Here is a 12179-nt window from a genome sequence, read left to right on the forward strand (position 1 = left end):
CCACCTCTGTGTCCTATCTGGCTCATCCATGGCAAATGCTATTGTATAACAGTGATTTCTAAACTGTTCTAAACCATTTATGAGGTGAGATTAGCTACATTAGAGTTATGGCTGAATCAATTCTACTCAGTAAGGATTGTTTGGAGATCACCTCCAAACCCTAACCCAATACAGCCCTTTACTGTCTATCTAGAGAGAGGAGTGGGACATTCATGCTACACAGTATACCCTGACTCTGAAAGCCCAAACAGAATATTGCCTACAGGTCTTCAGTAAAGATTAAGGCCAGCGACTGCACACAATCTGAAGTGTGTGATCACCATGTCTAATAACATATGAGCATCTTAAAATAAATGACTTGCTGTAACATTTAAATAAATTACAATACTTCTTTTCAAAAGGAAATAAGCATGAGCCAAATACAAAACTGGGTCATAAAATCACCAATTGTTCAGCAGAAATATGAGCATGTCTGCTTTCTCTGGGAGGATCCTATATATCTCTGGCCTTATAGTGTCTCCAGCTGTGGAGAACACCATCTCAGATTGGATGGAGGACTGCTGAACACACAAAGGAGTTTGAGCAACAGGTGCAGTGTGTGTGCAACCACCAGAGAGCAGAGTCAGCTGGTATAGGGATGGGAGGCAGGCTTTGGTAGAGTCAATTGCAAACTGTTCTTCTAAGGCTGTGTTGTGTTGCTTTAAAGGTAGAGTCTAAAATTAAATGAACCATACCCAAATGGTTTAGTTTAGTGTCATATTTTATTTGAGATGTAGGAGTATTGTTCCAGGACATTTAGTTTTAATGTGGTTGTTGTTTTCTACACTTGATGCTCCACCTGTTGAATGTCCTCTGTATTTGAATTTGGGGTTTAGATCAAAGTACAAGTTGAACTCCCTGCATGTTACATCTTTGATTAACAGATCTTACAGAACCAGCTTCAGTTGAGACTTTTTTTATTCATTACTAAGCATATTGTGATAACTTTAATACAGTTGAAGTAGGTGGTTTTGTTTTTCTGTTATGAACAATTGTTCTCAGTCCGTGTGAACTAACGTCCACATTCAGACACACATGCTAAAAATATCATGTCATGCTGTTACTTTTCTCAGTATGCAGGAAGTTAATGTTCTATTGTGTTCTCTCCATCTGAGAAACACAATATTACATACAAGAACAATTATAGATGATAATATATATATAATATTATATATTTCATTTCAACACTCTCATTTTAAGTTGATGCTAAGGCATTTTCTCACAGATCCATTTCTCAGAAGCATCACATGAAAGATCGTTCCAGTTGTTTGGTCCAGTCTTTTCAGGTCTGATTGTCACACAGTCTTCTTCTCCCCACCGTGGATCTCCACCTCCATTATCAGGCTGCTCTTTCTCCCAGTACCTAAGTCAATGAAAATGAAAATCATGACTGTCAATCTCTGACATAAACTCTCTGGTAGAGCTGCTAGCTTGGCTAAAACACAAGTACCACACAGAAACATTTACAAAGGGCCATGAATGAGCTTCTAGTGACTGTCAAAGTTCCAGTGGACTCTCTATGTTTTAACATGTAGTACTTTGCCCTTCTCTTACTCACAGTACACAACTAATCCCATTGTTGTTTCTACTACAGTCAACTCCTATCTGTGAAAATCACTTCTTTTCATCTTCTAAAATTGATCACAGGTTTATTTCCATGGCCAGAAAAGATCAGTGTTGTCTGATAGACTTGTATGTTGGGGGTCAACATACAAGTCTATCAGCTTTGACCAAGTGAACTGAGCAGCTCTGACTTGATCACTAGTATTGACTACTTCCAATTACAGGATTTTGTAAGAACTCATTCTTCGATGTTCCCTCAAATCCCACCTGATGATCATATGCTTCTAGCTGAAACTTCCACCAAAGGCCATGTCTCTCATCTTTATGACCTGCTTTTACCAGCAAATGAATTAATTGCACAGGAAATTAGAACTGAATAGGAGACATAGTTAATGACATAGCTATTTTGAGTGGCTGCCTGCCAATAAAATCTCAAAGTAGAGATTGAGTCTCACGAGACTCCTGATCCTATATGAAATGTATGTTATTTCTTCATGAATTATTATTGTTATATTAATTAGTTACTCTGACAAATCACAATACCATTATTTCTGCACAGCTATATTTGAATGAGACATATTAGAAAATTGAATAACTTAGGCTGTTATAAAAATAATAATAATAATAAAATAAACAAATAAGCTTGAGATGAATAACAGAAAGGTGAATTATATTTCTGTCTTACTTTTGAGTCAGCAGAGTTCCATCCGTCCATTTCCAGGTCCCCTCTTTTTCTCTGTCATTCAAACCAATCCAGCGTGTTTGCTTTGCAATACAAGTGAGGAAATCCTGTTCAATATGAAGGAAAGAAAGCCACTGCATTTATCATTTAGTTTCAACCATAAAGGACTAATCTGAACAATTCTGATAAGAATACTTTAAAGAAGTTTTAGTTAAAAAAACATTTTTTAGAATTTGAATCTGAAAGGTTAGAGAGCAAGTCAAGCCAAACACTCATGAGTGAGGAAAAAAACAGTTAGTATAAATGAAGAGCAGTAAAGGCGGGAACTTTCCTCCAGGACAGACGTGTTGTGTACAGTACAGTACAGTACAGTACAGTAAAGTACAATACAGGGTAGACAGAAGTAGCAGTAGTGGAATATGGAGAAACAGAATTACAAACATGTAATATTCAGTAAAATAAGTTTGACAGTTTTTGTAAATACTCTTAATCAACCTATTGTAGTGTAAAATGTTGGTGATAATAACTAACAATGAACAATATTGTATCTGCTAAAAGGGTACTTGATTGTTGACTATTATTTGTTAAAGATGATCAAATCTGAAGGCATTATGTTAAACGAAGAGGTGTAATTCTGCATCTACTGAGTGAATAAGTACTTTATGATTGAATAAGCATAAAAAACACAATATATGTGATTATACCACACTTTAATTATTATTATTATAGAAAAAGAATGCAGTAAGAAAAGTAATTGGGTAACATAGAAATTGAAGAAAGCTGTGGTAAGCAGTAGCTGTGGGGAGTATTGGGTAACTATGAGTGAGGACAAAACAGAACTCAAGGCTGAGAATGATGTAATCCAAAAGATTCCAAAAGACCAGAAGCACCTGCAAACCAAGAAGTGAATGAAGCAGCCACAAAGAGTGTAGTAGGGGGCATCTTAGGAATAGGTGCCAAGAAAATGAGATCATGTGGTTTTGAAAGAAAGCTGATTGGTTGAAATTCACTCCACAATGGGGGGATGGTGGGTGGTTGAAACGTTTTGCATGCAGTATAAAAGGGACCCCAAGTTTTAGTTCTTTGTGTTATGCATAGATTCTGTCTGTGTATAAGGATTCCAGGTTTTGCTGTCGACAATAAAACTCTAACTGCATTCAGCTGGATGAGTCCTGGTGATTCCTGATTGAATCTTTTTTGGACTTCAACATTTTTAGAACAACAAAATACTTATTGATAATTAGAGACCACACTATCAACACCTCCAAACTTAACTAATTAATATGTTGCCCAGACACAGTAACTTCCTGGAGTCCCTGCTGCTTGCAGCTTCACTGTGATAACAAGACCCTCAACTGCTGAACTTCATATTCAGTGTGAAGGCATGAAATTGGTCTCAATAATTTTATCTAACTCAGCAAAAAAGCAAATAAGGGTCTTTCCCAAATTGTCAAACTATTTCCTTAAACACCAACGCTCTCTCTCACACACACTCACTCACACACACACACACACACACACACACACACACACACACACACACACACACACACACACACACACACACACACACACACACACACACACACACACACACACACAGTACCTGTTCTTCATGACTATCTATGACCACCAGATCTCCTCCTCTTCCTCTGCAGTCTTGTCTGCCGTTTTCCCAAGAATCAGATTTAGTGGAGATGAGATAACAAGTATAGTTGAACATAGTCCATCCTGCAGGACAGGTTTTCTCTGTAAAATGCATTAAACATGAGAAATTAAACAGTGGACACAGCTTATATCCTTTTATTTGTCAATATCTGGTTTCAGAGACTGTTGTAGTAAGATAAAGCACATTTTTAACACTAAACTGCATGAATACTACTCATTCTAAAACAGACACATTTCTCAGGTATAAAACAAAGTCATTTACAAAGGATTGGCAGCTAAGTTTATTTTATCTGTTGGCTAAAGAGAAGAGAGAGCTAAAACAATTCATGATGCTACAGTCACTTCCTGTTTATAGGACTTAATTAACTCTTTAACTAGAAAGTACATGATAAAAATAATTCTGAGGGGCTAAAGTTTGACAAAAAATCAAGTCTAAATAAACTGAGAGGTTGTAATAAAGTTACTGAAAACACCATGGAGGAACACTATGATGATAAAGGCTTTAAAAACAGAATGCAGGAAAGCAGAGTGTAAGTGGAGAAAAACTAAACTTCAAATTCACCTTGACCTCTACAAACAAAGTCTTTGTAATTTTAAATATTAGTTACTTCAAGCTAGACAGCAACACTTTTATGAAATTATTAATAAGAACATCAACAACACTCGTACTCTGTTTGCTACGGTTGATAAGCTTACAAACCCCCCTCAACACATAGCTCCAGAACTCCTTTCCACAGAAAAATGCAATGAATTTGCTTTTTCAGTGAAAAAATCCAGTCCATAAGGCTAAATATCAACACAAATCAACAAAATGATAAAATTACGCAATCCCTAAGACCTCCCAGGAATAACTCAACTGCGATGTCAGAATTTAAAACAGTTGACCAAAAAACCATAGAGGAAACAGTGCAGCATCTAAAACCATCAACATGCTGTCTTGACACAATGCCATCAGACTTTTTAAAAAAAACTATTGTGAACTCTGTCCAAACAGATTTGCAACAAGTAATAAATAGCTCACTTCAATCAGGCATGTTTGCTAAACCCCTAAAAATAGCTGCCATTAAGCCACTCTTAAAAAAGAGAACACTGGATGCTTCCATGTTAACCAACTACAGACCTATCTCAAATCTTCCTTTTATAGCCAAGATCGTTGAGAAAGTGGTTTTTAATCAACTCAGCAATTTCTTGAACTCCAGTGGCCTTTTTGACAAATGTCAATCAGGCTTCTGACCTAACCACAGTACAGAAACAGCTCTTATTAGAGTGTTAAATGACATACGGTTGAACACTGACTCAGGCAAGGTGTCAGTTCTGGTCCTGTTGGATCTCAGTGCTGCGTTTGACACTGTGGATCACAGTATACTGTTGAACAGGTTGGAAACTTAGGCAGGACTCAGCGGAACAGTCCTACACTGGTTCAGGTCCTACTTGGAAGAGCGTAGTTATTTTGTGACCATTAGAAGTTATGAATCTGATCGAATGGCTATGAGATGTGGAGTTCCTCAGGGGTCAATTCTTGGACCCCTTCTGTTCAGTCTATGCTGCCTTTGGGTCAAATTCTGCAGAACTCTAATGTAGACTATCACAGTTATGCAGATGACACACAGATATACCTAGCACTGTCCCCAAATGACTACAGTCCAATACAGTCATTGTGTCACTGTTTAGAGCAAGTAACTAATTGGATGAACCAAAATTTCCTTCAATTAAATCAGGACAAAACTGAGGTCATTGTTTTTGGCAATAAAGAGAAGAGGATTGCTGTCAGTAAACATCTGGAGTCACTCTCTCTAAAAACTACGGACCAAGTCCGAAACCTTGGCGTGCTGATAGACTCAGATCTGACTTTCAGCAGTCACATCAAATCAATCACCAAAACAGCCTTCTATCAGCTTAAGAACATATCCAGAGTGAAGGGTTTTATGTCTCAAACAGACCAGGAGAAGTTGATTCATGCTTTCATCTCAAGTAGACTCGACTACTGTAACGGTCTTCTGACTGAACTCACAAAAAAACACAAAAAAGCATTAAACAGCTGCAGCTCATTCAGAACCCTGCAGCTCGAGTTTTAACCAGAACAAAGAGATCAGAGCACATTACTCCAGTTCTGAAGTCTTTACACTGGCTCCCAGTCAACTATAGAATAGATTTTAAAGTTCTACTACTGGTCTACAAATCACTGAATGGTTTAGGTCCAGAATACATGAATGACATGTTAGTAGAATATAAACCCAGTACAGCTCTGAGATCTACTGACTCAGATCAGATAGTTGAGCCCAGAGTTCAAACTAAACATGGTGAAGCAGCTTTTAGCTGTTATGCTGCACACAACTGGAACAAACTACCAGCAGAACTGAAATCAGCCCCAACTGTGAACACTTTTAAATCCAGGTTTAAAACACTTCTCTTCTGCTGTGCTTATGATTGAGCTCTTTTAAAGCACTTCACATTTTAATCTTTAATTTGAACTCTATGTCCTTTTAATGATTTTAAAGCAAATCATTATTTTATGCTGCAATCTTATATTTAATGCTCTATTCTAGTATTTTATTTCTCTCTTTCTATTTTTCTGTACTTTGTTTTTATTATTGTTAGTGTGTGTGTGTGTGTGTGTGTGTGTGTGTGTGTGTGTGTGTGTGTGGAGGGAGGGGTGGTGGAGGGTTAATTGTATGTTTTAATGTTTCTCAAATTATATGTTTTTCTGTTTTATGTAAAGCACATTGAGTTGCCATTGTGTATGAAATGTGCTATATAAATAAAACTGCCTTGCCTTGCCTTACTGAGACAAGGCAACTGACAGTGTATTTAGTTTACAGGATATATAGGATATAAGTGTTAACACGGTGGTGAGTCCTGAACTGCATGTAAAGAAACAGCTGTTCAGTAAGAACACAGACAAAGACTTACTCTGCTTAGACAAACTCTGAAGCTGGTGTAGCTTCTTAGTAGTTTCAGTGAGGTTGGCATTCAGCAGGTCTCTCTCTTCAGTTAAACCACGGATCACATCACTGTCTGAAATATATCAAGATATATGTTTCTTAATCACAAAATACCTAAAGCAATCAATGATATGAACTAAAGTTTCTGTTTTCGTCAAATCAAAATATTTCTTTTTTTACTTCCTCAATTCTAAAACATTTTTATCAGTCAAGTCAAATTGTATAATTATGCAATCTATGAAATAGCTCCAATCAAAGATTAAAGTTAAAATCAATTAAATTTGTGCAGCTTACATCATTACAAAGACAAGGTAGATCCTATCACTGTTGTACTGTCTTTATAATAATACCACTTTTCTTTTCTCAGCAAGAATGTTAATATTGAACAAAACTTTATTTTTTGGTGTGGTACTGATTAAAATGTGATTTGAGGAAAACAACAAGACAAAAAGGTTGAAAAAAGATGGAAAAAGTCAAGAGGGAGTACCAACACAAGCAATTCAATTCACAGTCTACATGTCAAAGTGTCCTTGGGCAAGATACTGAACCCCATATAGCTCCTGATGGTTGCTCAGTACACTACGGGTTAGCTTGCTGCCAACAGTGTGCATGAGAGTGTATCAGTGTGTGAATGTGGTTTGTAGTGTATAAGTAAAAAAAAGAAGCTGCATTATCATTCTGCAGTGTAGACCACAATCTTATATGGAAGTTAAGCACCCATTTCGAAATACAGAAGCAAAATCTATACCACTCCAAAAGTGTCCTTTTAAACCCAAGTTTTCGCCATGTGTGCAGTTGCCAGATGGTCAGTGGGTACTGATCAGCTGTTTCTTAACATGCAGGTACAGACAAGGACTCACTCTGCTGGTGTAGCTCTTCAGTAGTTTCAGTGAGGTTGGCATTCAGCAGGTCTCTCTCTTCAGTTAACCCACGTACCACATCATAATCTGAAATATATCAAGATACATGTTTCTTAACCACAAAATACCTAAAGCATCAATAATGATATTAACTCAAGTTTGTTTTTGAATCAAATCAAACATTTTTTATGTTGACTTCCATTATAAACAATGTTAATCAGTCAAGTCAAACTGTATGATTATGCAATCTATGAAATACATCCAATCAAAGGCTGAAGTTAAAATCAATCAAATTTGTGCAGCGTAGCCTACATCATTAGAAAGACAAAGTAGATCCTATCACTGTTGTACTGTCTTTATAAATACCAAGAATGTTAATATTGAACAAAACTTTATTTTTTGTGTGGTACTGATTAAAATGTGATTTAAGGAAAACAACAAGACAGGGACAAGGTTGGAAAAAGTCAAGAGGGAGTACCAACACATGCCAGAGTGTCTAATAAATATTTTGGTAAAACATGTTTATGTTTCAAAGTAGAATAATGATCCTGAAAATAACAGGTTGACTCTGATGTTAACTTATGAAAATCAGACTCACAGTGGACACCGAGGCCGATGAGTCCAGCCAGCAGGAAAACACTCAGCAGCCCCAGACAGAGAACAACAGCTCCATGAAATCTCCTCTCTGAACTCCTCGGACCTGAACAAAGACCAGTGAACAGGACTAATAACAGATTCAAACATACTACTCACAACTCAATCTGTCAGCATCTCTGTCTGACTCAACATTCTTACCTGTCTGATTGGTCAAAGGTCTTGAGTCAACAGGTTTTACATATTCAACATTGGCATAGATTTCCTCCATTGTTCAAAGTCAACTATTTCTGAGAGGATGAACTGTGCAATACAGGCTGCTGTACATGAACTGTAGAAGACACTGTCCACTTGTTTCAACTTCTTGTTTTATTCAAGGAAGGAAGAGGAAGTCACAACTTTTAGTGGTGATGAAAATTGTCTCATGTGCCAGCAGCTTTAGTGTAACAACTTACTAGAAACAGATATAGACTATTGTAGAGGTTATGAGTATAGATGTTTCTGGGATGGACTATGTAATGTGATAATTAGTGAAAATGAAGAGTATTCTAGTTAGTTGCATTGATGACTGATCACCAGTCATTAGGATTCATTATCTGGATGTGTTATTTAGGGTCACAGCATTTTCTTGCATACTTAGATGAAAAGTCAAACCTTTATTTTACCCCTCTCTAGCAGAGTTGTCTCTATTCTAATAATCTGACAGATGGACTCTGTCCTGGGTTTACGAGTGCCTTATATATGATGATAGAAATCTTATTACTAGATAAATGAGTAAGAATAACTTTTTGAGTCCAAACCAAAGTAGACAGAAAACAGTGAAGTATATCTGAATGGTAATGAATAAAAAATGAATATCTACGCACTATATATGTAGATATAGTGTGATTATTCAGGAAAATGAAGAGTATTCTAGTTAGTTTGATTGATGACTGATCACCAGTCATTAGGATTCATTATCTGGATGTGTGATTTAGGGTCAGAGTGTTCCCTCACACACTTAGGTGACAGAAAACAGTGAAGTAAATCTGAATGTAGAAGACACTAGATGCTTCCTCACTGCTCTGCCCTGCAGACCATGACCCAAAGAAGCTGTTTCAATCCCTTAAACACATCAAGATATGAAGAGAGGAGGCTTCCAGAGGAACATACAGTGGTGTTTTATACGAGGAAATCTTTTAAACATAAGCTAAGATGTGAAATAGAAAGTACATCACAGTCAATCAAGATGAAAAAGCTTTATACAGTAAGAGTAACAATTATCATTATTAAAACTATATATTAACCCTACTGTATAATACCCAGTAAACAACTAAATCAACCAGAAATGGAGGTGACCTCAAACATTTGCAATGGTGACAGTCATACATATGAAAAACAACTGTCAAAACTGTGTTGACATGACATGTCAAGGTGTCTGCCTAATGTTGTTTACATGGGCGGATGTCATCTTTAGCTATAACACCAACAGAGGGGTATTGCACGAAACCAGGATAAGGGATTAAGCCGGGATATGTTAGTTATCCTGGCTGACTTTAGCCTCAAGTCGGTTGCATGAAAGCAGGTTAAATTTAACCTGGCCCAGTTACTATGGTGATTTATTCTCTGCAGCTAGCCTGCTCCAGACCAGGCTAACAACCAGGCTAAGATTATTCTCAGGGATTTATCTGGCAGTTCTGTCAATCATGTGACAAATTAATGGGTTTTACAGCATTTCCATGGTCTTTCTAAATATGTTGATATAATAGACTATATTGTCGTTTCATTAAAGTCTGTTGACTGTTTAATTCCAACAGTCATTTTATAGTCATTCATGTGCTATCATTATTGTGTATAATGTACAGTAGATTTACTTTGTACTATTTACTAGCCGATACTCACAATGTTACTTGGCTGCTTCTGAGGCTGAGCAGCATCTGGGTCCTGTTACACGTTATTTTCTATTAGCACCAAATCACTGACTTCATATCCATTATGGGCTAAATGAGCAAGACATTTCCACAAAATTGACATGATACCTCAAGCCTGGAGTCCAGCAACACTGTCTCCTCATCTGCAGAAGTGCATCCTGCAGCTGCGCCTTCCCCCTGCCCTACACCTAATTATAATAATTGTTTGCACTTAATTATACTTCCTGAGTAGCATGCACTTTTACTTTCCACATTTAAATCAAAGTGTTTAATTTAATTTAAATCAAAACTGTTGATTAGTGGGCTTGGACAGTAACTTCTTTAGTCCTTTAATTGTAATTTTGACAGTTCTAGTGGAGCACTGTTGTATTAAACTTTTTTTTTTTTAAAGTATATTTTTGGGCTTTTTGCCTTTGATGTACAGGTTAGTAGAGAGAGACAGGAAAACTGGAGACAGAGAGGGGGTATGGCATGCAGGATAGGAGTGCTTGGTGCGGGATTTGAACCGGGGTCGCCTGCAGCGAGGATTGTAGCCTGAACACATGGGGCTATGCTCAACCCAATAATTGTATATTAATTGCACTACTTATGCATTGAGCCGGTCCGCGATTGTCTGCCAGGCTTTCTCCCTTTCCTTGATTACAGTGCTTTGTGCTTGTGTTGCCTTTTTTTCTTATAATTTCTTTAACCTCATCATGAAACTCCATCAGGAGCTGTTGTTCAGCGGCCGTGAAGAATGACGCGCAACACCTTTCCATTTTCCAATCTGTGATTCTGTGATCGATCCCGTGGGTCTATTTGAGAATGCCGTGAACACGCACTGATCCCAACTATCTACACCTGGCTTGACATAGCCGCACCTTTTCATCCTGGCTCAGCAAACGTGCAACCGAATAAGCCAAGATGCGCCGGTCAGACTAGATCAAGCTGCGCTTGCTCAGTTATCCTGGATTTCTTTATTCTACATTTGTGCAATACCCCTCAGGAACTTTAGTCACACATATCAAAGATAATCACTAATAATGAATATCAATCAAATTATTATTCATAAGGGTTCATAATAGCGGGGGCACCACTCTTGAAAACAGAGAAACGATAACCAATTGGTTCAGTCCCATTAAATATACTTAGCTATTAAGACGCACTCTGGTTAATATTAGTTTAATAACTATAACCAAATGACAACTTAACATTGAATGACTTGTAGTTATTGGTATATGCAGAAGCTTTTATTTACAAGAATGACAAAACCAAGGGAAAAACACACAAGGAATCTAACTCAGTGTGCCTATGTACAGATGTGGTTGTGTGTGCGCGTGTGCATGTGTGTGTGCGTGCGTGTGAGTGTGCGTGTGGGTGTGAACAACCAAGGACTGAGAAGTTGAGTTTCTTCAGGACTTCCATTGTCTTGAAACATGTGGTCATTTGGTTAGACCCAACACAGGTTTACTTAAAATCACTTTTGGGGTATTTTAAATTGACTTGCATTCATTTCTTGGAGACTTAACACTAACAATAACCACTACTCACCTTGAAGTGTTTTACCAACCGGGGACAGGGCTTTTGAAAGAATGAAAGAATGAATAAATGAATCACTTCCTTTGTAATGTTACATTTGTATGGTAAAAAATATAATACAAAAATTTTATACAGATGTTTGTTTTCTTTTCCAGTATATTCATTTAACAATTAAAGGATGTCTTAATTGTTCTAAATGAAGACATGTTGAATCTTTTGCTATGTATTTTGTTTTGTGTGATGCTATTCAGAGATAGATGCTGTGAGAAAAAAGGCATGGAGGAAGAATCTGCTTCATACAGCCACTTGAGCAAGGATTTCTTCCAGGACTTGAGATGAAGTATTAACTGCAGGACATTTAGTTTTAATGTGGTTGCTGTTTTCTACACTTGATGCTCCACCT

The 12179-nt window shown here is 37.2% G+C and overlaps 1 protein-coding gene across 1 annotated transcript; it reads right to left on the reverse strand.

The window, feature by feature from the left end:
• Window positions 1-1234: 1234 nt before the first annotated feature.
• On the reverse strand, window positions 1235-8619 carry LOC128367679 (CD209 antigen-like protein E). The gene is made up of 7 exons (XM_053328293.1): window positions 8550-8619; window positions 8353-8454; window positions 7755-7841; window positions 6863-6967; window positions 3891-4033; window positions 2288-2391; window positions 1235-1402 (listed from the first exon to the last, which is right to left on the reverse strand). Exons 1-7 carry the CDS (start codon window positions 8617-8619, stop codon window positions 1246-1248), a joined length of 768 nt encoding a protein of 255 aa, XP_053184268.1. The 3' UTR covers window positions 1235-1245.
• Between the last annotated feature and the right edge of the window lie 3560 nt (window positions 8620-12179).

This window comes from Scomber japonicus, chromosome 11 (genome assembly GCF_027409825.1).
Source record: "Scomber japonicus isolate fScoJap1 chromosome 11, fScoJap1.pri, whole genome shotgun sequence".
Lineage (NCBI taxonomy): Eukaryota > Metazoa > Chordata > Actinopteri > Scombriformes > Scombridae > Scomber > Scomber japonicus.